This window comes from Phalacrocorax carbo, chromosome 23 (assembly GCF_963921805.1).
Source record: "Phalacrocorax carbo chromosome 23, bPhaCar2.1, whole genome shotgun sequence".
Classification (NCBI taxonomy): domain Eukaryota; kingdom Metazoa; phylum Chordata; class Aves; order Suliformes; family Phalacrocoracidae; genus Phalacrocorax; species Phalacrocorax carbo.
In genome coordinates, this window is record NC_087535.1 from 5183815 (window position 1) to 5211215 (window position 27401).

Here is a 27401-nt window from a genome sequence, read left to right on the forward strand (position 1 = left end):
CCAGGTTTATCTGCTTTTGTCCCTCACAGAACAGTCATCTTTAGCACGTGGAATATGACAAATACACGGGGTTCATCTTCTAGACACCCCAAAAAGGTTTTGGAGAACAACATAACCCTGTGCCATTGCCCAGAAAGTTTTTATGCCTGATGCATCAACTGATGCTAACCCTCCCCATCTCACCACCCCGCAGGCATCCCTCCCTGCCCTGGAAGGACACACCAAGAATTGAATCCTCCTTGCCTTTTGCCGTCACCGAGATGCCCATGGCTGCCTCTCTCAGCGAGCTCCTCTTCTTCCACTTGCCCTCGTCTATGTTGTACATCTCCACTATCTTCAGCGGCATCTGATTCACCCCGACCCCTCCTATCACCATGATCCGCTTGCCCAAGGTGGCCACGGCCACCCCTGCCCGGGCCGTGGGCATGGGGGGCAGCAAGGTCCACTGGTCAGCCTCGGGGGAGTAGACCTCGAAGCAGTCCATGGGGATGCCGTTATCGTCGCAGCCCCCGATGGCAAACACCTGCCCGCCAGCTTCTACCAGGGTCGAGTAGACCCTGCGGCTCGGGAGCGGGGCGAGGGTTTTCCACTGGAAGTCTTTGGTATTAGCTAGCTCCATGGTGACTGGTGGGACGAGGCAGCATCAGTCCCTGCCCACAGGATGGGGCTGGCTACGCTGTAAAACAGAGCAGAGAAGTGCCAGGGAAAAACAACAGAGAAACACAAAGCGCAAACACTATCCTCCCCCGGCAGAGCTGCAGGCAGCCAGGAGCGGGGCAGGGATCGGAGCATCCCCATCGGGCAACCTCCCGCAGCCACCAGTCCGCTCTGCCGCCCCCCAGCACAGAGCAGCAGCGACCAGTACCTTTCATTGCGTCTCTATTAATCCTGCCGTTCCAGATCTGCCTCATGCGGAGACCAAGCCTAAAAATGAAACAAAACAAAAGAGGGAAAAAAAAAAAAGGCAAGAGAGGTTGGAGTCAGTTTGTTATCCTGTTTCTTGAGCATCTCCACCCCCAAGCGACATTCAAACTGAGGAGGCTGCAAGCCGTCTGCTCACTTCCCCGGCTGTTTTCCTGCCTGCTGGGGAAGTTTTGCTTGCGTCCTCCTTCTCTGACCTGAATACTCCTCCTGACCCCTGTGTACATCCTCCTGCAGACCCTGGGAAAACCGGCTCCTGTAGCCCTCGGCTGCGAAAGGTGAAAGCCAGCACCCACCCCTCCAGCCCTGACCCACAGGAGCTGTAAGGGGTCCAGAGAGCAGCCCAGGGAGGAGAGGCATGAGCTCTTGCTGGAAACCCACAGTCTTTTTCTCATCTCCTCTCTCAGAATGGCCATTAAGCACACAGTTGAGATTAATTAGTGCAGGAGGACAGAAAGAGGGCAAACAGAAAGGAACAAAGGCAGCAGCTTGCTCACTCACCCAGCATGGAATAAGGTACGTTTTGCACCAGGCATCTCCGCCTTCATTGTATAACTGGGGTTGTTTAACAATTGCCCTTAAAACAAAGTAAGATTTATCTTTACCCTTGCAGACGCAGCAGCCTCTCCCAGCACATGCTGCCTGCACTCACATTTGGAGACAGGACTGTACGGTAGAGTGAGCCATTGCTAAAAAATCCCAAAGAACGCAGTAGCTGAGCCCTGCTCTGGTCTAGGACAGCATCGTTCCCTCTTCTCCCCATGCACAGACTCCTGAGGCTTTTCCCCATGGATGCTGAGGTCCCACTGAGCCCCTGAAAAGAGCTTCCCTCTTTTCCAGGGCTGGCTGGCTCTGCTTCTCTGTGGACCATAGTCTGACAGTCCCTGGAGCAGAGGTTTGCTTCTGGACCCAATTCTCTGCCTCCTGGCTGACACCCAGCCCAGGGCCAGTGCCTCAGCCCACCTTTTTTCTTCTGATACTGCTGGGTGGTTGCGGGGTGGGATGCAAAGAGCCAACTTGCTCTCTCCTATCTAAGATACCTAAGCACAAATAAAGCAGCCAACTGTTATGGTCCTCGGGTTTCTTAAGGGGATGGCTTCAAGCTGCATCAGGGGAGGTTTAGATTGGATATTAGGAAAAATGTCTTCAGTGCAAGAGCGACCAGACACTGGGACAGGTTGTCCAGAGTGGTGGGGGAGTCGCCATCCCTGGGGCTGTTGAAAAACTGTGTAGATGCAGCCCTTCAGGGCATGGTTTAGGAGAAAGGGTAGTGTTGGGTTGTCGGTTGGACTTGATCCTAGAGGTCTTTTCCAACCTTAATTATTCTATGATTCCATGACTCCCTTCTCCCAAAAAGGGGAACCAGACTTGTTTCCTGCCGCTTCATCTGAGCAGAGAATAAACAAGTGGGCTTTGCAAAACTCCCTGACCCAGGAACAGGTCATCTCCCCGCCGCTCCCCACTGCCTCACCCTGCCACAGCACTTACTCCCCAGGTCTGACCACAGCCCTTCAGCTCTCGGAGCCCTCTGACTGCCGGAGCAGGCAGAGCCTGTAGCTTAGCAACAGCCAACCTACAGCCGCCTTTCATCACCTGTCACTTCGGATGATCCGGCTGGGTGTCCCGATGCTTTCTGGGGACCACAGCGTGGAGCAATGCTGCAGATCCCCCTGGAAGGGGAGAAGCCCCGGGACGCACTGGCTTGCACGCAGGGCGGCGGCACACGGGTGTTGCTACTGCACCCCAGACATCCCGCCTGTTGCATTGGTCAGGTAAGCAGGGAGACAGAAGTGGCCCTCGGACCACAGCCGGGGCCAGGGCGCTGTTACCTCAGACAGGTACCGCGCAGCATCCCCGCAAACTCCTCATCTGCCTCGGGGCTCAGCCTGCAAGGACTGCAGCCTGCAGGGCCCGTCTGAAGGGGAGATCCATTTCCACGGTCATGTTAGTTCCTACATCTCCTCTGAAAGCGTGAATTAGAGGAGGGTGATGGAAAAGCATCTGTGAAACAGGTCTCAGACAGCTGTACTGAGATCCAAAATTACTTCACGTACAAGTCTGAGCTCACATGAAAACCAATCAAGCAAGCAGGGCTGTTTATTTTAATTTATTCTCCCAAATAAATTTCAGTAGTCAGCTAAACACCATTTATTGCATAAAGAATGTGGTTAATAAACCCATAAACACTCTTTGGGCTGTAGCCCTCCAGCAGCAGGACCCAGTGCGGGCACATGCACACAGCCCCGGCACCGTGGGGCCGCAGCACAAAGGAACACAAAGCAACAATAAAAAGCAGCATCAAGTCAAGCCACGCTTTGCATCTTCCCAGCAGCTGAGGAGAAAGGGGCAAACAACAGACCAGATCACCAGCTGCTGCTCTCCCCTCCCTTCAATCCCTCGTTGTCTGATGTGCATCACCGCCCGCAACTGGATCAGCTCAGGGATTTTTGCCTTGGCAGTTTAAGCAGCTCTGGACTACCGCTTTCATGAATAATTCATTTTCTTTCTAGGTGAATCTTCATGCATTACCATGGACAAATTCAGCATGGTCCAGCAAATTAGAAAAGCAGAGCCAGCTCCTATTTCCAGGAGTGTGACAGATTTGCATCCTGACCTCCAAGAAGTCGGTTTCCTGCCCTGTGCCTCAGTTACCTCCACTATAAAATGCAGCAGTCCCGGGATGAGCCACGGTCAGCTTCACCCAAATGTCAGACAGAAGCAGAACCTCATGGCTGGTGCCAGGCAGTTTCTGTGCTGTCATTAAGGCTACCCAAATCTCGAGCACAGCTGTCTAAAATTGCCTAAAAATTCTTTTTCAACATACCAGCACAGAGCCATCTCCAAATGCTTTGAATCACTCTATTTCTGGAGTGTTGGGCAGGTCTTTCACAAGAACAGGCAGAACAAAGACCTGCAAATTCAGCCCAGCTGTGGTCCCAGACAGCGGGAACCAGTGGGTCTGGCGAGCCACCACCCTCGGCAGCAGCGATGCAAAGCTCTGCCTGAATTCAGCTGCCTTGGCACACGTGTAATTTGCTATTCTTCTCTTTCGTGCTCTTTAAAGAAAATCAAGGTCAGTCTGAAACGCTGTACCCGCACTCCTTGTCTCTAGTGCTCCAGCATCACCTGAATCTCACCACAAAGCCATGCCAGCGCTGTGCCATAGGAGCTGGGAGCTGTCAAAATGTGCTGACCGAACACCCCCGTGCGCTGCAGCCATGTTCTTCCTCCCAGGCAGAGGGAATTATCACTTAATTATACCAAACAAATTAGAAGCATTAAATTTTTTTTTTCTTAAATGGCTACATTAAAATCAAAATGAATGGTAATTGCTTTTCTGTCAGAGGAGATAGCAGGCACAGTGCTGAGCCCACGCCAGGGCCCAGCCCTTACCCTTGCATGGCAGAAACCCCTGCTTTAAGAGCTCAGGGGGCAGCAACAGCACCCCCCCACACACACACCTCCCCTGGGGTCTTTGCCAAGCGGCTGTGGGGCACGGCCGGGCAGGGAGAGCCCCACAGCACCCACCGAGAGGGGGACAGGGCTCCGGTGGGAGGGGGCACCTCTTGGTGCACGGGGCTGAGCTCCCTGCCCTGTAACACCCAGACGCTGCCTCCAAGGAGAGACCATTCCTCACCACGCAGGTTACATCAGGCTCATTCTAGAGAGCTCCCGGTTTAGTGGCATTTATTACCTGCAACGATTTGTGATTTATAAAAGAGATACACTGGTGGGTATTAAAGAGATAGATGGGCTGAACAGGGGAGAGAGATCTTGGTGCTGCTGAGTGCGGCTGCTTTCGCTTTCCTTCCTACCTCGTTTCTTTCCAGGATTTAGAAGTTTTGCCACTCCAGGTCTGAAATTCCCTCAGCTGTGGAGGGCCAGCACACATCCCAGCTGGAGCCGAAATCTCCACCCTCAATTCAGCAGGGTGTTGTTTCAGCTGATGCACTACCCTAAATATTGCATTGCAATGCCACTGCATGAGCCTAGCATGAAACGGGGTCCTATTTACACCTCCCCAGAGTGAAGGAAATGCAAAAAGGCCCCGGAACAATAAAAAGCCACTAAGATACTCCCAGATCCTCTAATTTCAATGTTTATGCTGAGGATATCCACCCCAAGACACCACTGAACACACACCCCCAACACACACGCTCCCTCCGGGGAGGAACTCAGGGCTAGAAGCAGAAAGAGGCCCCTAATCCTCACCCAGCCTGATGCAGCTACAACTCACTACGACCTGATCCTGTACCATGTTTGTCCAACTTGCTCGGAAGAGCCGCCAGCCCTCCTGCAGCCCCGGCAGCGGATCACTGCTGTGCCTCACAGAGCATCACCCGCTCAGACCCTCGCTTCAGGAGCGGTGCTAGTTTCAGGGACGCCACAGAGATCCAGGAGACAACCACGCTTCTTCCTGGCATCCCATCACAAGTTCACTTGAGCCATATCCAGCTGACCCTCAGCTTCAGTAGCGTGTCCCCAGGTTTCCGTCCCCAGATCTGGGGACGGGTCAGGCCCAGGACGCCCGTCACAGCCCCACCAGCAGCCTCGCTCCCAGAACATCGCTGCTCCCCATATCTTCTCCCACCTGCCAAACACCCACGTGTTCCTTGGTGTCACCAGCAGCAGGTTAAAACAGAGATGCAGACAGCCACCAACCTGATAGAGAAACCCATTAACGAAACTGCTCCTTTCAGAGAAAAAGCTGTTGTACTCACCTAAATGCCACTCCAGATAAGCACGGGGCAGTCCTGCTGTGTGCTAGCCAACACAAGAACGGGGCTGCAAAGCCGAGCTGGGAACAGCCTGACATGCAGCCAGCATCCCTAGCCAGAGCTGCAACGATTCCCACTGCTCTGGGGACGGGCGTCACAGGAGAGGCAGGAACAGGGGCAACAACATGCTGGAAATAGCACACAAACACCGAGAAGGAATCACAGCTCCGCTCCTCAGCGCCAGGCAGGAGCGAGCAGCTTCATTTCAGCTCCGTCTTGGCTGCCTGCACTCTATTAAATAAAGAGCAGGGAGAGATGACACAGCACAGACTCGATGAAGACAGCTAAAAAGGAGATGATTCAGTGCAGGGAACCCGTTTCTGGCCCAAAGAACCGTCATGGTACAAGGCCAGGAGGGGGGACACAGAGTAGAGATCCCCAGGAATTTCACAGTCCAAACCCAAAAGGTCATGTAACACAAAATCTAGGTTTTCGAGTAACTCCAACTTTTAAGCAGAAAAGGCTTTAAAAAAAAACCTTTGAAAATTGGAGACTCTGGTACTTTTAATTGCCCTTTGCTCAAACCCTGGCAGCTGAGGCTTTAAACAGAACATGCATGAAATTTTCAGTCTGGTATTTCTGACCTCTCTTCACACTGAATCAAGTTTCCTTGCCATAGTAACAGCTACCCAGAAAAATAACAACAAAAAAATCCACTAGTTCCCTGCCTTTCTCTGCAAATTACCCAGCTGGCAAAAGAGACCCTTTAGTTATAAGCAAAGAGGAAAAGCAATGCAATTGTAAGAGAATTAATTGTACCAAGCAAAGAAAAAGCAGCAGCACTCACATGCGGCTCATTTCATTCCTTCTGTTCCTGAGCAGCATCTCTCTTTGCAGACATACGTAGGTGCAGTTTGAACGCTGTGACCGATCTGACCTCCTCCCCAGCCTTCACCTTTTCCTCCTGTTACCAGTCCCCTGAGATCATTTTTAGCCTCATCATGCCAAATGCAATTTCCTGAGGTCGCTAATAGGAGGAAGGCAGAGAGGTCACGGAAGGAAATATTCCACAGCGAGCGGCGCAGCCCTCGTGCATCAGAAGGATGCCAGGAGCTTTAGCAGGCTACAGGACAGGGAGAAAAGAGGTTTCATTTTTTGGCATTCGTTAGCACAGGGAAAAAGCCCAGACGATCTTTTTTTCCTGGGTAGGCTGAAGAATCAGCAGAACAAGGTAAGATTTATTCATGTCACAGTTTGTCTCGAGAGTTATATTTTCATCAAGAGAAAAGGTAACCCACCTGCAAGACTGGAGGGTACCCCCTTTCCCCCGGTCCAAATCCCAGCAGCATCCTGCACCTCCTCCCCTTGCCCCCGAAGGCTGCCTCTGCTCTCTGCACAAACGGCTTCTTTTTTGCACGGGTCAAACACAGAAGATATTTTTCAAGCCCTGCAGTCTCACTGGTCAGGTTTATAAAGCTCTTGTTACTCTGTATTTAGGCTGCATCCCTCTGGAGGGAATGCAAAGAGCTTGGGCCAGATCTCAGCTGGGGGCAGCTCGGCGCACACCCCATCGCTGCCGGCTGCCTGAGCTGCCCGGGCCTGGTCTGGGAGCGTGGCTGAAAAGATGGGATTTGGGGACTACTAGGTGGGGGGAAATAAGAGAAAAAACATCCTCCTCAACCCACTTTTTTTGGGGGGGGAAACACAAACTCAAAGCTTTGTTTCTGGTTGCTCATTAAAAGCCTACCGTGACACTGGGACACAGCTGTCCTCCCCCGAAGCATCCTCCCCCCGCCCCGTAACCCACTGACCTCCAGCGAGAAACTCCCTCCCTCCTGCCAGGAGGGCTCAGAAAGCAGGGATGTACTCACAGCTCCCGGGAAGCCGCGCCGAGTCCCGGTGGAGCGTGGCGCTCTGCTAGAAGCGCTCTTCAACTTTAACACCCAAATCCTCGGTGCCCGCAGAGCATCCCGCTCCTCCCCGGCTCCCTCCCGCACCCTCCATCCCTCCCCACACCCCGCAGCGCTGGCGGCGATGGGAGCAGCCGGGGCTGGGAGAGCTGTGTGGGAGGGAGGCGAGGGGAGGAAAAAAAATCAGCATAAATCCAGTGGCCCTAATCTTCACCCTCCCAGAGATATCGGACAATTAAGAAAGAGTGTTTCCCCATCTGGTCTTTCCCTCGGTGCCGGCAGCCAGGGGTGTGCATGCGTGTGTACACACTGCATTACCAGACCCATACTTAAGCCTTTTATGGCTCCCCACGCTCGCACAGGGTGTTCTGTAACAGCAGCTCCCCCTGCCCTGCCTGCAAAAACAAAACTCCTAGAAAAGGGAGACAGACAGACAAAAATAGGAGCTGAGAAGTACGAGCTGCCTCTGAGAGGAGGCAGAGACCCAAACGCGCCGCTGTCCGGAAAGGGCCGGGGTCTGCCCTAGGCTGGGTCCCTGGGGGGGGCGGCCGCAGCTCGGGGAGAGCGGAGCCCAGCACCGGGGGGCACATCCATTGGACGCGCGCCCCACGGGCACCCACACCGCGGTAACGAGGGCACAGCCAGCGGGTTCTGGCAGCAGCGACCCCAGAGCTTCTGCTCGCTGCAGCTCTGGCTCCAGAGGTCCCACAAAGAGCACATTTTGCTCAGAGGTTGCAGAGGCAGCGTTGGGAGATGGGGCCCTTTGAGCCCTGGTCTTCTCTGCGGAAGGTATCTCCCAGCCTGCCTCTTGTCCCAGGCTTTCGCTTCCCTGACCTGCTTCTCTACTCTGCTCCTAAAGGTGTTGCAGAATAACTTTGCAGAAAAATAATTTCTAAGCAAAAGCCAAGAGAAAGATGTGTTGAAAAGGTCTTCCATGAAGCTTCAAAGCTCCTCCCCGGAGATGCATTTCCAGTTCAGCCCAGCAGATGTTTCCAATCCTTCAGGACCCCCCATAGCTCTGACAGGCCCTGACACCCGCAGGGATTTCTGCTGCTGTCAGCACTGTGCTCGTGCAGCTTTCCCCACCGGCGCAGAGCCCCGTGCACGCGTGACTCCAGGCACGGCCGGTCCCATGCAGCAGCATCAGGTGCTCGAGCACTCAACAGCCTTTGAACCTGCAACTTCCAGAGCTGGAAGAGTCTCCTGTTTTCATCTCAGAGCAACTTCCTTCTCCAGCGGCCACTTCCCCGCAGCCTGCGCCCGCGGCAGTCTCCAGAAATGGCCAGAGGAAGTTTCAAGTTCAGCCCTGGCTTGCCAAAACCCCTCAGTGTTGACCCCAATTCAGGCCTATAACGGTCCAGACAAGGTTTATTCTTGCCTATAGCTCATGGTGGTTGAGATTGGAAACTACTTTAAAGCAGCTCTAGCCATAAAATAAGAAAAATGAGGAAATCAACAAGAACTTGAGTTAAATGACTCTACATAAAGCAGATTCCTATCCCCTACCAGCTATTTTAATCTCCAGTTAGCTTTCCAGTGGGAGGATTCAATTTGCATATAAATAAAAACCTCAAGTGCAGGGCCAATCTAACATTAAGATGTTCATTACGAAGGCATTCACCTCTTAAGAAATTTTAAAGGATCCCATTAAACTGGATTTTAACAGGGGCTCTATTAGCAGTCTGGCATTTTTGGACACTTAGGATTTGTAAGTTATGACTATTTACCAGACTGTTGACAGAGTCTGGGCAGCTCTGAGCGAAGGTTTCCAGCGAGCTCCCTGCTTACAGCCCAGGAGGTGAAAAGAAACCTCGTGAAGGGTCTCAAACTGCTGCAGAAAGCTCACTTTCACGGGGGTAGGGAGGCAGGGGAAGGGGAGGGGAGGCCCCCGGGACAGCCGGGGCAGGCTGGGGAGATGAGCTGGGCAGGGCTGGCAGCTCCTCCCCAACCCCGCATTAAACCGTGGAGCTCCTGTGGTGGGCTCAGAGCTGCCTGGGCAAGGGGCGACCGTTACGGATGCTGGTGGAGAAGGGGCCGTGACAGACTGCAGCTGGCCCTTGCAATCGTATTACACTGCGGTTTCCGTTTTAAAACTGGTGGTAAACTGGTTTACAAAACCCACTGAAACGCAACTGCAGGCTGGGGTTTCAAACCACTGGGGAGCTCCTGCTTTGTGGGTTGGGGGCTGCGCAGGACCTTGGCTCAGGACACTGGCTTTGGTCCCAGGTAGGTTTTTGCTTGGCTGGTTTAGATTTTTTTTGTGTGTACTTTTTTTTTTGTTTGGTTGGTTTGGGTTTTATTTTACCTCGCTGTTCGATCCTGAGCCCTTTATCTCCTTTTCATTTTGCTTCCTGCTTTTGTCTGCCTGTTTCACCTGTGGTTTCGTGGCTGCGGTTGGGCTCCCCACGCTGTGTGCACAGCGCCTGGCGAGCGCGGACCTCAGGTCAGCCGGGGCCTCTGGCTGGTAGCAGAAACGTGATGGATTGTGATAAAACAGGGAGCGGAGACGGTGTGCCACAGACCAGGGCCCTGGTAGAGCTCTGCCAGAGAGCCTTGATAATCCTTGTCCTCATAGTCCTACACATCTGATGCTAATAACGGTTATTGAAACACATACTCTTTCATCTTCATAAGCATTTAATTCACCCAGTTAAAAACCAAACAACAAAGTAAACCCAAGAGATCCCTTGATGACCTTTCACTCGCCATTCTTAGATCAATGCAAACAGCCTTACCTTCCCACGATGAACAGTCTGCATCACGTCAGCACCTGCAAAAGAGAAGAGAAATAAGAAATGAAGGTGGGGGAAGAGGGAGGGTTTAAATCGGATAAGTGTGGAGACAGGTATGGCAGCTTGGCCATGAAGCCCCAGGTGTTCACTCCCTGATGCCTGGTGGATGAGTCAGACCCAAGAGGCTGGAAAATAACTGTCTTGGAAGGACGGAGCTTACACAATGCGCTACAGGGACTCGAGCCCTCGTACAAAGGCAGGCATTGGCTTCGCTCAGCAGATGCTGTTTGAACAGGGCAAACTGCACAGCACTACGCCCCGGAGGCCTGCGAGCCCTTCCCAGGGCACAGGGCTTGTGCTGGGAAGGAGGGAGGGACGGGTTCTGCTACCCACATAGTCAACAGCTACGGAAACAAACCCGCCATCGCCAAGTAGCTAACCGTGTGAGGAAAGCAGTTTACCTTTCTCCTGATGGCATCCTTTCCTGGCACTATCTCACTTGCCGTGTAAGGAGACCTCTTGGGATACCTTGAAGAACTTGTAGGAGAAGGAAGGCCCAGGGACACTCCAGATTTGTGCCTTGGAAAGGCAAAGAACTTTTCCAGGCTGCCTAGAAATAATAAAGGAGGTGTCACTGTTAAAGATAAAAAAAAATAAAAAGACCTGAAAACCTGCAGCAGTTAGATGCAATTCAACATCTGTTTCCATGGGAACAGCAGGAGAGTTGCAGGAAATCCTGCAAATTACACAAATAAGCCGAACAGTGACATTTTATTTTCTTCTTTCTTACCTGCATCACCTCAGGTTGAGTCAACTCAATCCAACGAGCACTCTCGACCAGACCCGCTTCCCCTAAGTGTTTGGGAAAGGCGTGCTGAACTGCGGCAAGTGGGCCTGGAGGTAAGAAAACAGGGACAAAAGCAGCAAAAAGCATGCCAGGACCCCAGTAAGAGACTTTTCTTTAAGAAGAGATCAGGAAGTTGTAGATCAAGGGGAAAAACATGCAAGAGGACGAAGACTCGCCCACGCAGAGGTTGGTGCCAGCAGTGGTGCTGCTGACCGTGGCAGACCTCGCTTTGGCACAAGCAGCGGAGAGCAGCGTAGGAAGGCTGGAGACAGCCTTCCATCGTCCCGTCATTTCTTCCAGAGATTTGGCAACCTGACAGTTAATTAACTCGTTAATTAATTAATTCTCCCTCCTGCAGGGCCCTGAGCTGGTTACAGTGCAGATAGTCACCTTAATATGTGAAGACAGGAGCCAAGAGCTTCAGGATCTCTCCATCAGAATATTTAACCCAGGGGGAGAAGTCCACCAGCTGTGTCTGCTCATTTGACAAACACAGAGAGACATCATTTCAGGACAGGCAGGCACTTTGAAAAGACAGTTGCTGGGGAAAAAAAAAAAAAAAAGAAAAAAGAACCCAAACACCACATGCACAGTAATGTTCAAATTAGCTACAGTTCGCAGAATTCCAGCAGCAGCATGAAAGAGCTTTAATCTAACTAGTTCGGCTACAGATGCATCTGGCTTTGCATGTTTTTTATAAAGACAAAACGTAAGTCCGTGTTTATATACAACTGCAAAAAAAAAAAAATGCTGTTTGTTCCCAGGAAGAGGGTTTATGCGAGATGTAGCAGGGCTGGGAACAGCTGATCTCCACGCACAGCCAGAATAATAAGCCACTGAAATAAAGGAGTGGTTTGCTGGTATCGCAAGCTGCATCTCTTCTGTGTCCGCTAAGGGAGCGTTTGTTCTAACAGCAGCTCACATCTGCTTTCCTGACCGGCCCAACAAGAGTCAATATATTCCAGCGCAGGGTACAAAGTGCCTTGGGTTTTCTGCAGACCACGTCTGGCTCTGAGACAGAGCTGAATGCCTGAGCGAGAAAAGGGACTTTGAACAGCGGCATTTTGTTCTCTAGTCTTCAAAGGAAGCGAGGGTTAATCATTCATGGTCTGGGCAGCGATAAGAGACAAGAGCAGACTGTGTAAAGAATGGATTTGAAAGGGGGATGTGGGTAAAAAGCATCAGTATGTAATTCTGATTTTCTATAAAAGAAATAAGGTTTTAATAGATTTTGGTGAATTAGCTCCTAATCTGCCCCAAAATTTTTCATTTAAACTGCAGAGAACACTGTTTTTCTTTCCTTTGGGGGTGATACATTGAAGTATTGTGTGCTTTAACAAGAAAGCAAAAGACCGGTTTGAAAATGAAATGCTTTCGGAAGTCAAGATTCTTTGTTTCAAAGGTTACCATAATGAAACACAAATTTCTCAGAATTGTTTTGCTGATCCCCAAGTTAAGTTCATGGGTAAATGTATTGATCTGTAACAGTGTATTTTAGCCCAATTCTCCCTGGATTAAGAAGTTCTAATCTTGGCTCTGTCATAAGGCTCTTGGACACACCGAGGATTTCGGTGACTTGTGACATCCCCAGTAATTCATTTCCAGCCTGGCTGGACCGCGACTGCTTGGCAAGCGCCTCTGACCAGTGTCAGTCATGTCAGTTTATGTTCCCCTGCTCTTTATAGGCTGGATGCAAAATTGCTTCTGCACCTGCGAGATCTTAGGCACGGCTGCACGTAGCTAAAGGCCAGTAAAGCCAAGGGAAGCGGTGAGCGGAGCCCGAGCTGCTCAGATCGCTGCAACAGCCGGGAAAAAACATCCCCAGGAAAACCAAGGCAAGCGCAAAAGGAAGGTGAGATTGGCTGACCCACCTACCCATCTTGTGTTCTGTAGCTTCCACTCTCCAGACATCTCCCAGCCCCAGCTGCCCCTCCTGGGTGTCTCCAAGATTAGAGACGTGTTACAGGAGAGTTGATTACAATCAACCTCACTGCTACAGCACTTCTGCTATTCCCTATTTAGCATCCATTTTGCCGTCGTTACTCTCCCAGAGCTATTTCTGCCAAGCCTAGATCCTTGCTGACAGGTCTCTCGCAAAGAAGGCTGCAGCGCATAAAATTAGAGACATGGGGGCAGACAGCTTCTGGTCGCACCCTGCCAGCCACCGGCGGGGGCTCCGCGCGGCAGGGAGGGTGCTCGGTGCCCTGCTTCGCCCGACACGCAGGGCAGGGCTTCGCTGCTAAGCTGGCAGAGGCGGGCAGTAATGGGATGTCAGGTCATCAATAATCCTATCCACGCTTCCAAGGGAACTCGGCAAGGCAGGGTATGAGGGGCTGGGGGCCAAAGTCTCAGAAGTGAGACCGTTCAGGCAAGAGGAGGAAAAACCTGCGGAACAGTAAGCAGAACAAGTATTTTCTCAGCTGCCATTTGAGAGGGATGCCAAGTCCTGTTCTCCTTTAGATCTAGAGATGCCGCATGTGGAGGGCGCAAATCCCCATGAATGATGTGATCCTCAAATCACACCCTACCGGAGTTTCCATTCTTCCCCATGAAAGAAAATACATGTGGGTTTTCTACCTCCTGGATAAAGCGGAAATTCCAGACCAAACCACTTAAACCCCTCTTTTAGGGTAAGATCTTCTAGCTCACTTCTAAGTGTCATCACCTTTTCTCAGCAAATGATGCCCCATGCAGATTTCACCCTAAGTGCCAACAGCTGGAGCTGGGCTCAGACACAGCCGCCCCCACCCCAGTCCCACAGGGACACGAGCAACCTTTGCCAGGTTCCCACCAGCACGTGACCCATCGCACGCCTCGCGTTCATCGTAAGGACTCGCAACCCCGTCAGAGAGATTTAAAAAGAAAGCTTACCAGTGCTCTCAGGCACTAGCATTTTATTAAACAAACCTTTTAGGGTTACGCCTATTGCAACGCCTGAATTCCCAAGTGCCGGCAGCTCCAGCAAGAGGCAGCAAGTCCATTCCTACAACAGCCCAATGCACGGTCACTTCCCGAGGAGGGGTGAAGCCTTCAGCCGTCCAGGAAACTGGCACCCTCTTTCTTTTTCTTCTCTGAATTCCCATATATAGCAAGAGCTACCTGAGATTGCAGAGAGCTGAGCTAGGTTTGTTTGCCAGATCAGTTGATCGCATACCCTTCAGGCTCAGCAGCAAACATCTGCGATCCCTGCCATCAAGCAGGGCCGGTGTGGATGGTGATGTTTTGCTTCCCTTCACTGAGAAACCAGCACAATCCACGGACACAGCCGGGCCGGGTGCTCGGTGAGGTCCAACATTGCAAGTCTTACTGTGGTCTTTTAAACCACAGTATGCTCTAAGTGTAAAGTACATAAAAAAAAAATCAACCCAGTCACCCAATGTAACGCCTTGCCTCCACACTAGTTTTAGAGCAGAACAGCTAATAACTGTTCGTTACCTCTGCCAACATAAAGTGGATCCAGACCTCGCATTTGCCAACTAAAACTAGATAAGGTCTGTAACTCCTGGGGAGGCAGCGCTGCCCCTCCCCCGTCTGTCTCCCTAACAGCAAATAGAGCCAAACCCAGCAGGAAGAGCTGCTCTAGTAAGAGATGCTGCAGGAAATAGGAGCACCCAACTAAAAGAGGGCAAGAGTCCTTTCAACAGTCTATTTTTTCCAAATGAATTAATGGATCTGTTCTCTCGATGGCAGAATATGCCGTGTAGGGTTTTACTTACAGAGAAAAGCCGCTGTATTTGGCAGCATCCAGCTGTATCACACGGTGACCCGTGACTTTATGGCTAGCAGTCCCAGCGCAGCCCTCGATATCCCCTTTCGCACACAGCGGGCAAGAACAGAGTAGCGCTGCATCCTTGGTTTCTTACCCTGCATCTTAGCTACTGCTGTCAGCCAAGAAAACATTTTGTTATCATATATGTTAACGACAACCCCCACAAAAGTAGGTCCTTTAACTGTAGTTTCCAGTGGCTGGGATTGCAGCAAACTGGGAGCAGGGGCACGAGGTGGGGTGGAGTGGGCAAAACTTGCCTTCTCCCAGGGCAGACAATACCTACATGATGTTTGTTTATTTGTTTTGCTGAGCGGTTCAATAAAGTGAACAAGCACAGTATGCGCTAAGCTCGCTCCCCAGGGAAGGAGGCCTGGTTCCTACTCCGTTCTGGCGAGATCCCTGCACTGCCTTACTCATTTCCACGAGCTAGAGGAGTCTTGGCACAAACTGAACTTCTCTGGGGGTGGAGGAAGCTGTTCGTGTCTCCCCATTTTGAGTTCAGGACTGCATTTTTAATCCAAATCCAATGTTAATGAGACCTACAGCTCAGTACAGCTTTCCTGAAGAAGGTCAGGCAGCAGCAGAGAGTTGGTACCACCACCTGAAGCTGGGAGGAAACCCGGGGTAATGTGACAGTTTCAGCAAACCCAGCAAGCCTACCTCCTGTGCTACGCAAGTGCCAGCGTGGGAGCTCCTTTTCCAAGCATGGCTTAAGCTGCAGCACCTGATGTGCCCAGGAGCCTGGTCTAATCCTCCATCTCTTTCTTCTTTTTTAAACATAAGTTATTAGGACTATTAGCCCTTTAAGCATTTATATCAAAGAAAAGACCCAATAAAAGAGCTTCGGGCAGTAACACACTTATTTCATATATCAGAACAGCACATGTCCTTCAACATGAGCACACACACCCCGATAGCATGTTGAACAGCAGGAGATTAATGTTTGCGTTATCTATTGCCAGGAGGATTTAAAAAAATCCTTGTCCCTGGAGACAATGCTCTGCCACCCTCAACTGAAAGGAGGGACTAGAATAATTCACTAAACTCAAGATAGAAAAAAAAAAGGAGAATAGGTGGCAGGTGCCCCGCTGTGCCCTCCAAGTGAGAAAGCTGATGCTAGGGAAGAAGAATTCCACCTCATTCCACACATGTTCAAATGAGAAGAATAAATGCTAACCTCGCTTCCCAATAAGAACAAGGCTCTGAAGTTAGTTCGGAGGAAGGGCACGACTACACAGCCCTTCCCCACCACCCCGAGTAACCAGATCAAAGCTCCCACGCATCAGCTGCATCGTTCAGGATGAGGTTTTGCAGAGGAAGTGCAAGATGGCAAGTGCCAGAGTGCGGGCACGTAAGCCGCAGAGAGCAGAGCCTTGAAGGGTGAAGTAGAACTGACAGGGTCTATCAGTCACTTAACAGGGAGGTGAGGGTATTTACATAGCAATTAGAAGCAGCTAAACATTATTTTCCTAGGAACGCAACATCAAGTAAAAACATAGCACATTCCAGCTTTCATCACACTGGCTAAACTGGAAAATGAGGTTCAGCAAAGCAGGAAACATCTGAGACTAGAGAGCTAACACCACACCTTGGTGGAAGGCCAGCTACCTGAATGCCACTTACTTAGAGGAGTCTGACTCCTGTAACAGTTTTTCCCATTTATTACCATTCATCCTACTTCAAATAAGAGGTAACCTCTTACCTCACAGTAAAGCCATCACCAAGATCTGAGGCAATGATTACAAAGTGCACACATCTTAAGGATGAAGCAAAACGTCTTAGAAGTTAAGGAAACCATTCAGTCCCTCACACCCCTAGCTTACCGTGTTATGACTTACACAGGGAAGATTCTCCTCCTAAGTGACACAGTGTCAGATCTAAGGATATAAAATTTAGGCAAAATAGGCATAGACAATGGGAGAAAAATCAGCACTTTTTAAATCAAATGCCTTCAGCAATTTTAGGGTGCTGCAGTGCTGCTCTTCAGACTACGTGCCAGGCCCAAAGTTCTGCATTTCTCCTGTGAAAAGACACTAAAAGGCTTCAGCTTGATCTTAACCCATAAGTCATTTAAATTTAAGTGTTGTAGTTTTATGAGAACACTGCACACAATGTTAGGTCCTCTTCAGATGAGGAATGGCAGGGCAGTAATGGGAGATACTCACTTCTACCATTCCCCCCTCTTCAGTAACATCTTTAGACTTGAAGGGGCAAGAACATTTTTGCAGAAGTGTTTAAGATATAGTAACTCCTCCCTTGACCCCTCATGGCTTGTATTATGCTACAGCCATTAAATTGCTTGCCAATCTGCCAAGACAGGTGTTCCCTCAATTTGTATCAGATGTTTCTCAAATACAAGACAACCAGAGCTCAGAGAAGCTGTAAATTCTCAATGATGCAGTAATCCCAGCCACAGGCAGCTTAGGGAAGACCAAGCCACACAGAACTCCAAACACCTCTGAGCAAATAAACACTCTAGCTGGGGCACAAAATGTGCAAACCTGGCTTCAGCAAAGGAGAAAGTAGAGCAAGTCACACTTCCAAGAATTAGGAACTACTCCATATAGTGAACACCAGGCAAAGACAGGTCACAGGGTGTTTCCATCATCCTACTGGCCTTTTAATTCACTGCCTGCGGAGCTTGTTCACAAGTGGCAGGGAGAAAACAGCGCATTCCTCAGTTTTGTAGTCACCGCTAAACATTGCTTATGTTAAGAGGAGAGTGCTTTTATTTTCTCCCCGGGATGAGGTTTATGAGCAGACTGTTTCTATCAGCCTCCATTAACAACATGCACGAAGATCACAAACACAAAGATGGCAAGCATCACGATCCTCACAGGTGTGGGTATCAAACTTTGAGTGGTCTCTTCCTGTGCTACTTCTGCTCTCTTCTTCCCATTCTTAAGCATCGATGTCACTTTTTCCACTTCTGCAGTCTTCGTATTCTTCCGAGCTGGCAACTGCTTCCTCTCTTTCCTTGGTCTTCTCCTGCTGGATCTATGAGGGAAAACAAAAAGTTGTTCCAGCTAAGCTGAATTCTCCTCTCTGATCTTACTGAGCCAACACCTGTTATCTTTTAGACACAGAAACCTCCCATTAAGGAGAAAAAAAATCTTGCAGTCGGGGCAGAATAAGAAAAAAGACCAAAACCTGCACAAATCGCAACACAAATCTTCTGGCTGTAAAACAACAGTCTTTTGAAATGAACCCAAGTACCACCTTTATGCAAGTGGCACAGGATAACCCAGGGCGGCTCCACTCTCATCCTGGACACCTCTTACACCTAAGGAAAGGTGTTGGGGATATGGCACGCATGGAATTAACAGGCACGGCATTCTGAGACCTGCTTGCTATTTGCTGCTGTAGATTTGATAGCAGAGAAGCACTAGAAGCACACTGGCCTCTACCTGAAGCAAGATCTACAGGTCAGGACCCCATTTGATTCATGTATTCCCATGCAAGAAAAAAACCTGCTTTCATGGTTTTCTAACAGCAGCAGGAGACAGACTCCCGGGGTTCCCTCTTCTGTTCTTCAGATTTTTGCATTGACAGAAGTGTATTTTTACAAAGCTGTAGAAAGGAGCTCAAACCTGAAAGAGACGCCAAGGAGTCTGTGGAGACTACCCTGCCTTCAGTATCTAAGCAGTAAATTGTAAAGAGGCCACCCACATTTACAACCTACCTGAAGTTCATCCATTAAAGGAAGCGGCCCTCTTCCCCTCCCCACACCGACCATTAATATCTCACTTCAATGCTCTCTTGAAACAGGTTTACTGAAATGGTGTCCCGTCAGCCAGACAATACACTTAAAAGAAGCCAATTTTTTCTGAGCATCAAGAAGTGCTGTTACAACTCCGCACAACTGCACAAGCATCGTTTTTGCTCAGATGCAGCAAAGGGCAGACGTAGCTGAATGGCCTGGCAGATTCAGTCGTGCAGCGCAGCTTCTTTGCAGAGGGCTCACAGGAATCCCAGGTGAAGCTCAAATGTCACACTTACAGCACTCTTCAACTTCAGAAGGTCTTTATCTAGTTCCAGAAATTTCTCCACCAAAGCCTTCTTTTCTAAGCAAAAATTTCCACAAACACTGTGCTTTCAAATACATTAATCTGCAGATAACTGTGGGGGAACTTCTCCAAAATGGGGAAACAAGCCGAAGGAAGGGTGGTTGCTTACAAGAGGAGAAGACAGGTTAAGTGCATGGTACCTGATTCCTCTGGGAGGCAAAGAATCAGAAAAGCACGTTTCACCTTGGCCATCTTTGTCAGTTCTGTCCTTAGATGTTCCACTCATCTGATGAAAAAAGGAAGCACAGCAAGAGATGCACTGAGCTTAATGCATAAGCTTTTCATTTCTCGCAAATAAAGCTACCAAACAAGCTGCAGATTACTAGAAAAAAACCACCTTAATTTCAAGGGGGGGGATGCTTCATCTTTCGAGGTGCTGGTGTTATCAGAACAAGACTAATGAGAAAGACTAAATGCATGTCAATGATCATGGGAGTCTAACAGGGATGGTGCCCAGACATAAGAAACACCATGTTACTTCTTGATGGGAAGTGATTCAGTGAATGGAAACTGCCTCGAAATAATCTCATTTAAAGTGGATTGTTCTTCTGCAGATAGCAAAAAAAAAAAAAAGAAGAAGTCTTTGGGAAGTGCTTAACATCACCAAGAGATTAGGTTAAAATAAAGGCTGGTTGCCTGCGGTCTACTCTGTCTAGCACGGATGCCTCTGGAATATTAATTGGTGTACAGTATATCATTGTACTCCTGCCCACCATTTTCTCATCCTCCTGGAAAAAGAAATACTACTTTAAACTGATTTATTGCAGAAGTCAGTGAGTAATACACAATAAATGGTATTTTGCCTCTGGACACATCATCTAATCGCAGCAGCTCAAACGCATCTGCATGCAAGGAGAGCAGTGCTATAATCAACATCCCTGTTACGTTCATGCTCCAAGGCCTCCTTCAGGACCAGCGTCCCGTTGTGCTGGGTGCCACCAAGAGACTGATGGCCATGCCCTGCAAAGATATAGCCACCATCTTCAACATTACACAACAAGGCCCATTTCCAGGGCTGAAGCCCAAGTACTGTACTTTTTAACAGATTACTTACATTTACAATTACATGTTCTATGATTCTATGTAAGCGCTTGAGCAAAAAGATCCACTCAGCATCTCCCGTTTCAAGATGATCCATGGCTGAATTTTAAACGCTAAGTGGAATTTATCCTACATCAAAAAGTTCTCCTAAGTATTCTCTTCAAAAGGGAATACCATCCTCTTTAAGATAGCCATCTTCTAGGCTACATGCTATGCTGAGAAGGAAGTGGAATGCCTTGAGGGGAACATCTGGCTACCCAGCCAGAATTCTTCTGGTATGAGCAAGCTCATTTGCTCGAGTGACTCAGGATCCTTACACTGCAGTGTGAAGTACACCTTAGATAGAAATCTTCTACCTTACCTGAATTTAAGCTTAAGACTAAGAAACCAACAGATGTGCTTCTGTACTGCTATATTTGTAAGTGAAACAAGTTTCAATGACTCATTGTATCGTTTCGATGGGGCTCTAGTCTGAGGGTTGTACCTTGGAACTGTTTTGCACCCAAAGGAAGTGCAGAGAGGCGACTATTTTAAGTTAACAAAGCTGTAATACCCTTTTCCTGCAAGCAGCCTTGAGACTGCCGTGGGGACTGCTGCCAGCTGATCTCTCTTGTCCCTGCATCTGGTCTATCGGCAATTCGTCCTCTGGCAATATTTGTTCTACCTGTAAATATTTCAAGACAGACTCATTAATGCAGGCTGCGGGCACATAATTAAAGCCTCTCATCATGAGTTACCACAAAGTCCTGAACACCATACAACGCAGACCACGTTCTCGTTATTCATACGGATTTAAATTAGAAACTTCTCACAAGTTTTCCACCTGGGACAAGTCTACACATTCAGTTACAAAGCAAAGTTGATTTAAACGTATGCAACTAAAGCCTGAAATAATCTCCATTCCATAAGTGAGGAGTAAAGCAATCCTCAAGATAGCTGGTACTTTATCACTAATTAGTCATCTGATATGTACTCTATTTTTAATGAGCAATCCTTTATCCCATTCTTTTATGTTTAAAAACCTAATATATGTGAGAGGGGTGGCCCATCATGAAGCAGCACCAATTTTCATTTCTGCTAGCAACCAGTTTCACAGTTATTCTTCTGAAGGCATCTAGTATACGTTAAAGCTATTAGATCGTCCAAACAGAGTACAAGGAAGCTCAGTTTAATGTTGTGCTGCCACAAATGGACCTGGCCTCCTTTAAACATTCATTTCTACAAAGTCAGAATTAGGAGACAGCAAACCATGACTGAAGCCCAATTTAAATTAACTTCTAGATTTAGGGATTGCTAGATACAAAGGCGTAACAAAATTGATGTTTAACAAGTACAGGTACTTTCCTCTGCTATTATCTCAGCAACGCTGTAATTTGCATCAGGCAACAGAAGCTTCATACGACACTCGGACATTTCCAGGTGTGAAGACTATAAACAAAAGAGAAAGCAACAAGATGGACTGAGGAAACACCAGCGACTTTCACAGTGGTATTAAAGGTCAATATATTTTCCAGTAGCATAACAAGGAAGTACATCTCAGCGAAGCGGCTATAGAAGAACTGGGAGTTTAACAAATACTCCTCTTACAAAACAAAGCTCAAGAAAGTGGAAGGCAGGCCATAGAAGGATGCTATAATTAACTGATTGGAGGTAATTGCTGCATTTGTCCTGAGCTAATACAAAGAACATCAGTTTATATCAACTTGCAGTTTCCTTCATTTAGCTGTAGACACAAAATATTCATGCATTAGCAAATTACTTACTTCAGTACAGCCAAAGGCACAGGCTGCTGTCACTTTGAAGTCTTTTGTTTCAAAGGTTACTCCAGTACTTCTGTCTGAATGAAGAGAAAGGGGGGGAAAGGAAAAAAAAAAGATGGCCTTAAAATATGAGTGAATTAGCCTGAAATATCTATACCAGGTTGCATAATTTGATACTTTAAAAAGCTACAGTTCAGGACATCTTTTACAAATCACATTGCTTAATTATCCTCTCGTGCATTCACTAGAGCGTTCTTTGATTACAGATGTGGTTTGCGTGCACGCTGGAATGGCTTGCCATCAACCACGCAGCATCCAAGCAGGCACCTACATAACAGGGTTCCAGAAACACTGAGGGACAGCGAACAAAGCCAGCGGCAAGAAACGGAGCTGAATATCGAAACACATTTGAGTCCCTAAGCTAAAGAAGTGGTTAAGAGCCCATTCATCTGTTGGGGATCACATACCAAAAACAAGTGAACAGTCACTTGTCCAGCCCCACAGCTCAACACAGCAGAGCCAGTAAATAATCTTCTCCTTTTAATCATTTTCAATCACTATACAAAGGAGCTGTGTTTGAACCAGCTCTGCTTTTGTTATGACAGCTGCTACACTGTCAGATTAGTCCAATGCACAGCTGTTGGCTTAGTGTTTTTTTCAAAACATGTCTAAACCGCTCAGGATTTTGGAACTTTTTTTTTCAAACAGCAACAGAAATCGCCCCACCAAGCTAATTGCTTAAACAAAGCTGGACATTAATTACAGTCTGTAGAATAAATGGGAAGTTTGGCTTCATCTTTGAAGAAAACTTCAAAGGCCATAACAAGAAAGGAAAGGTGGGGGCTAAACAGCTTTTAGTACTAAGGAACTCCCCAAAAGGCTTTTTGAGATTAAAACACAGAATGTTCCACTTGAGTAAAAAGAGTAAAAATCCCTTTCAGCTCAGATTTTTCAGAATATTATAAGACCTCTGAAATGGTCCCCCCACTTCATTCTCTTTAGTCCGCCTCCTTTATCTGTTCATCCAGAATGCTTCTGCAGCAGGATTCGATTTTCCTTCCATACAACGCCCGGCGTAGCCTTCACTTAGTTTACGCTTTCAGTGCTGAAGGTATTGCGTTCAGATATGCCAGTCTAAAAGAAGTATACACATACAGATTAAGTACAGTCAAGTAATGCTACCTAACTACAAGCTAGATTGCCTACGTTTATTTGACATATCATAAAAGGGAAAAGGCATATAAAAATCCGCAAATCACAGATCAGCGTTGTTGGGGCTGTATGAATACAATAGGTTATTTTCGGCAATGCTCCTGCAGCACATTTCCATATATATTACACAGACTAAATGAATCATTTGTAGCACAGAAATACCGTGCATGACTGCATGCAACAGCTGCTCCTTCATGCATCTGTCTCTTGTGACCTGATTTTGATTATAACATTTGCCATCCCGATTAGGGGAATGGGGCGGAAATAAAAAATGCCAGAGATCAGAGCCGGTTTGTTTTAAGGAGCAAAACTGCCTAAAGCCACACCTCATTTGCTTCCCCTTAAAAGGACAGAGGCTTCAGATCTGCTCTTTAGTGCCTTTCTAGATTGTTTTCTGGAACAATACTAGCGTAGAGTGAGGAAAGAGCAAGAAAAGCAATTGAGACAAGATAAAATGAAGGGACCTCAGTGACATTCACATAGTCTGTTTCTATTCCTGTGAGTCACAGGTCTCACGGGACACAAAACCCAAGTCACAGGTATAGACAAACATCACCAGCAAACACTCGGATGAAAGGTGGTTTAGAAAGATGGGGTTTTATATAAACAGAGCCCCTTCAGCATCAGCACTCCCTTCGTTAGAGCCTCACCAAATATTGGCAATTTTCCTATTTAATTTCTACCACCTCCTAATGAAAATCAGAAGGAAGCCTCGGGAGCAGCCCGGAGAAGGCTGGCAGGTGAGCCATCGCAGCAGCGAAGCTCTTCACCCCCTGGTACCATTCGGGGATCTCTATTTGTCAGCCGACAAAACATGGGAGGAAAGAAGAAAGATGGGTACTGCCCCCCACAGATCACGGCGGGAACAGACCACGCAGATGCCAGGAGGTCGTGTCGCAGTCCATATTTACTATATTTACCTCCACATTTAGTTTCCCTCTGGTGGGACTTCAAAAAAATAAAAGTCACATAACACAGTACATTTGACTTCCACAGAAGCTCTGCCCCTCCGGTGCCATTCTTTCACACAATATTTAGACCTTACCAACCCTAGCCGTTCAATCACCCTCTAGAAAGACCACTTCAGCTCCAAGTGCTCACAAGTCTGCCCCGACCAGCGGGGAAGTCCATTGCCACCGCCACAGCCACCCCCCGACAGCCCACAGCCCTGGCTGTGCCCACACCGGCTCACAGGTGGGGACGTTTATCCAAAATAAAAGGTTCCAGTATTTGAGAGGAAGCCACTCGCCTCCTCACCTCATCAGCTGGGAGTGCTGATTGCGAATTAAAGCCGCAAGAGAGGGTGCCAAAGGGGTGCCCTTTCCCTCACCCGCTGTTTGGTGCTAGCGACTACTCTGTGATGTCGTCACCACCGGTTGTCGTGGGAAGTGAGGTCAGTCGGAAGGATTGACATCCCACAGATGGAGAAAATCCTTCGCCTGGAAGAGCAAAAGTTGGAAGTGTCACCAGTATCATACGAGCTTAAATATAAAATTTACACCTCATATAATTTAAACAAGTTCGTCTGAGGAAAAGCTAACCCTCATTTTTCCTGGGAACAAAACTGGAAAGAGACAGCCAGCTATTACTGGGAGAAATCCAAGGTGATGCATCAATAGGCAAGAGCAACATAAACACCGATTTTGTCTGTTGTTGTTGTTCAGGGTTTGGTTTTTACTGAATGACAAAAAGAAATGCCGTACTGTGGATGAGGGAGAGGTAAGCCTCTCCCTCAAGGAATCTGGAACATGAGCAGGTTCCAGAGCTGCAGCTACCGGGATCCCCTGCCCGGCTGCCGAGGGCAGGGTGCAGTAGAGACACAGGGGAGCACAGGAAAGCATCAAAAATTAAGAAACTAGAGGGACTGATTAAGGTGGCAGGGTGAAGTGAGGTGAGAATGTTTAGTAGGATCAGGGTGACTGTCAATAAATTCTTTCAGACCGATTAGTCTAAACACAGCCTTTCCAAACAAAGAGCGAGATACCTGATGCTGGAAACCTTTTCGGCATAAGACTGATTCCTGAAGATCACGGGCGAGGGAAGATGTTCGCACCATCATACTCTCAGGCACTGTTAGCTGATGGAATAGGAGTCACAGCAATGCTGTAGATCTACTTCATTTAAAACACTAAGAGACAGGAAAGAGTGCAGAAAGCCATTCTGAAGCACTGACGTTCCCTCAGCCGTGTAGTACCCAAGCTCGCTGGAGTTGCTCACGTTAGAACAGCTTTAAGTGAGGAACTCTCAGGAAGAGGTACTTTCTGCAGAATTCATTACAGGTCCTTTTACCCTGAAGTGGACAGATGTAATTTCTAAACAGGAAAAAAACCATTTACTAAGCACCTGACATTAAAAAAGTACACGCACAGAGAAGCCTTTTCAGTGCAGTTACCTTTTTAACCACTGAGCAGATACTTAATAGCACTCATATTCTGTTGTATTAAGTCACCCTGCGCAGTCAGCATCGAACACTTCAGTGAAGGCCTCAGACAAAAGCACAGCGGCTCCAGAACATTCCTTGTTGCACAAACACATGTGAAATACGCAAACAAGACCCAGGTATTTTGGTATCACATTTGGTATTTAGAGGAAGACAAGCATTAAAGGGTAGCTACAAAGAAGATGGAGGTTCCCTTTTTACATGGAGTCCCATGGAGAGGACAAGGGGGATGGACACAAGCTGCTCTTGGGGAGATTCCCATTGGACACGAGAGGGAAGTGTTTCACAGTGAGGACAGTCACCACTGGAATAATCTCCCCAGGGAAGGGGTTGACTCAGCCACGTTGGACACCTTCAAGAGTCGGCTGGACAGGGTGCTGGGCCTTCTTGTCTAGCCTGTGCTCTTCCCAGAAAGGTTGGACTAGATGGTCCCTGATGTCCCTTCCAGCCTGGGATTCTGTGAAATGTTAATCACGAAGCCATGAACGATATCTTCCTTAGGAAATTCCCACTAAATGATTGTCTTATTTTGAAAAAATGCAGTTGTCCCATCAAAGGAAAAAAAAAATTAACAACAACCTGAAGGGCTTTTTAGCACAAAAAAGGCTTAAATATTAAATAGTAACAGAACACTGAGAAGAGAAATACTTGAGTTCTACGAATTACCCTTTCAGTGGGTTCCAGTCACTTGCTTTAAGCCTGTCTATCCCCTCCCACAGCACACTTAAATCCCAGACCAATTACACACACATTTTAATTAGTAGATATATAGCGAACACACACAACATATTTATTCAAACTTCCAGAGTGAGGCTTAAACATACCCCACTGTCACCTTAGGAATGGCTTTAATATTGCGTGTTTCGGGGAGCACATCGCTGTGGGTACATACTTCCAGATATGAGGTTATTTTTTGCCCAGCCATTTTTCCTTTATTGAAATGGTGCCAGGGAAGGCAGTGCAGGGCAATAAAGACTTCTAGGCTGGTGCTATTTTTCAACATAAAGGTAATCTTTGTGGCAACAGAAGCTCAAAGCATCATTCTTGTGCGCTATTATAAAGCGATGAAGTTCAGAAGAAAAGCTAGTCAAGACAAAAGCCATTTAATGGCAAGAGATCAAGACTGCAGGAACTCAGGTGCACACAACCCATCATCTGCTGAACAGGTTAAAGCAGTCAAAGTTAATGACCGCTTAGAAGCTTTATCCATCCCAGAGATTAAACTTCGCCTTTATTGTTCCTTCCAAATGTAAAATAGTTCAAAATAACAAAGTGAGTGTCTGCTTCAAAGCTAGAGCTGCTTCTGCTGTCACAAAGGCGGGAAAAGACTTAGGTACGGGGCACTATGCGTTATATTTAGTTCTTAAAGTACCCGATTCAGCTACTGCTGGAGTTTCTTAGCAAAAGAAAGGTGCCACTTACTTCACAAGCAGCATCACAGGAGACAGCTGTTGTCACCTGGGATCATTTAAAAGCTGTGCTCCAGGTTCTGGTGCTTCATTTGTGTTTATCTTCTCAGAGCCTGTTGCCGAAGCTCCTCCCGAGTCCGTACAACGCCAGCACCTGGAGACAAAAACATTCCTAAAACGTTACTTACATCGACGAGAGGATCCCAGCTGATGCCGCCTCTCCTGATCACCGCTCACCCGCGCACACAGTGTCCAGCATCCCCCAGGACCAGATACCGCTCACATTTCCTGGGCACTTTGGGGTCATATCTGTGTACGATCAGCGTATCGAAAAGATTGGGTATTTCCCAATGGTATCCAAGCATTTGAACTCTACCAGCTTTGAAAAATTATTCAATCTAAAATTGCTTTCCTACACCATCCTTGAGAGCAGGACCTGCGAAAAGAAGACTATAGAGATAGTTCTGTCACGCAAAGTTTCTTCGCTTATGCCCCTCACCTACTCATTTTTACTGTTTCTCCCCTGTTTCTGCCCTCGGGGCACCTCACACCCGCCCGCAGCAAGAACCAGAGCC

The 27401-nt window shown here is 48.1% G+C and overlaps 2 protein-coding genes and 1 long non-coding RNA gene across 13 annotated transcripts in view; 1 reads left to right on the plus strand and 2 right to left on the minus strand.

Moving 5' to 3' along the window:
* KLHDC8A (kelch domain containing 8A) overlaps nt 1-27401 on the minus strand; it is a 176831-nt gene that overhangs the window by 5098 nt on the left and 144332 nt on the right. Inside the window, exons 1-7 of one of the 8 annotated variants that reach the window (XM_064472409.1) lie at nt 11072-11161; nt 10743-10891; nt 7511-10319; nt 6487-6762; nt 5643-5930; nt 866-924; nt 244-676 (exon numbers count right to left, since the gene is read on the minus strand). In XM_064472409.1, the coding sequence (XP_064328479.1) occupies nt 244-619 (376 nt within the window). In that variant the 5' untranslated portion in view covers nt 620-676; nt 866-924; nt 5643-5930; ... (2 more) ...; nt 10743-10891; nt 11072-11161. Of the gene's footprint in view, nt 1-243; nt 677-865; nt 925-5642; nt 5931-6486; nt 10320-10742; nt 10892-11071; nt 11162-11518; nt 12111-27401 lie in introns of those variants that run through there. The other 7 variants (XM_064472408.1, XM_064472406.1, XM_064472411.1 and 4 more) reach the window with 7 other exon arrangements.
* On the plus strand, nt 10458-15747 carry LOC135316964 (uncharacterized). Of its 2 annotated transcripts, XR_010376145.1 has the most exons (4): nt 10458-10787; nt 11086-11181; nt 12814-12980; nt 13589-15747. It is a non-coding gene; the product is annotated as an uncharacterized LOC135316964 (long non-coding RNA). The 2 variants fall into 2 exon arrangements; XR_010376144.1 differs by having other exon boundaries at nt 12814-15747.
* On the minus strand, nt 15748-27370 carry LOC135316963 (uncharacterized). Of its 3 annotated transcripts, XM_064472414.1 has the most exons (8): nt 27064-27370; nt 24308-26980; nt 22734-22899; nt 21769-21842; nt 21346-21433; nt 20559-20665; nt 19105-19190; nt 15748-17894 (listed from the first exon to the last, which is right to left on the minus strand). In XM_064472414.1, the coding sequence occupies exons 3-8, from the start codon at nt 22756-22758 to the stop codon at nt 17669-17671; spliced, it is 606 nt and encodes a 201-aa protein (XP_064328484.1). In that variant the 5' UTR covers nt 22759-22899; nt 24308-26980; nt 27064-27370; the 3' UTR covers nt 15748-17668. The 3 variants fall into 3 exon arrangements, with proteins under 3 accessions (XP_064328484.1, XP_064328487.1, XP_064328486.1); XM_064472417.1 differs by lacking the exons at nt 24308-26980; nt 27064-27370 and adding an exon at nt 24235-24294; XM_064472416.1 differs by lacking the exons at nt 24308-26980; nt 27064-27370 and adding an exon at nt 23664-24214.

Coding starts and splice junctions, on each gene's coding strand:
- LOC135316963 (XM_064472414.1), bottom strand. CDS start 22,758: ATGAAGTGGGGGGACCATTTCAGAG. Junction 21,843..22,733: donor GTGGGGGGACCATTTCAGAG/GTCTTATAATAT, acceptor CTCTTCATTCAG/ACAGAAGTACTGGAGTAACC. Junction 17,895..19,104: donor TTGCCTCCCAGAGGAATCAG/GTACCATGCACT, acceptor TTTCCCTCATAG/ATCCAGCAGGAGAAGACCAA.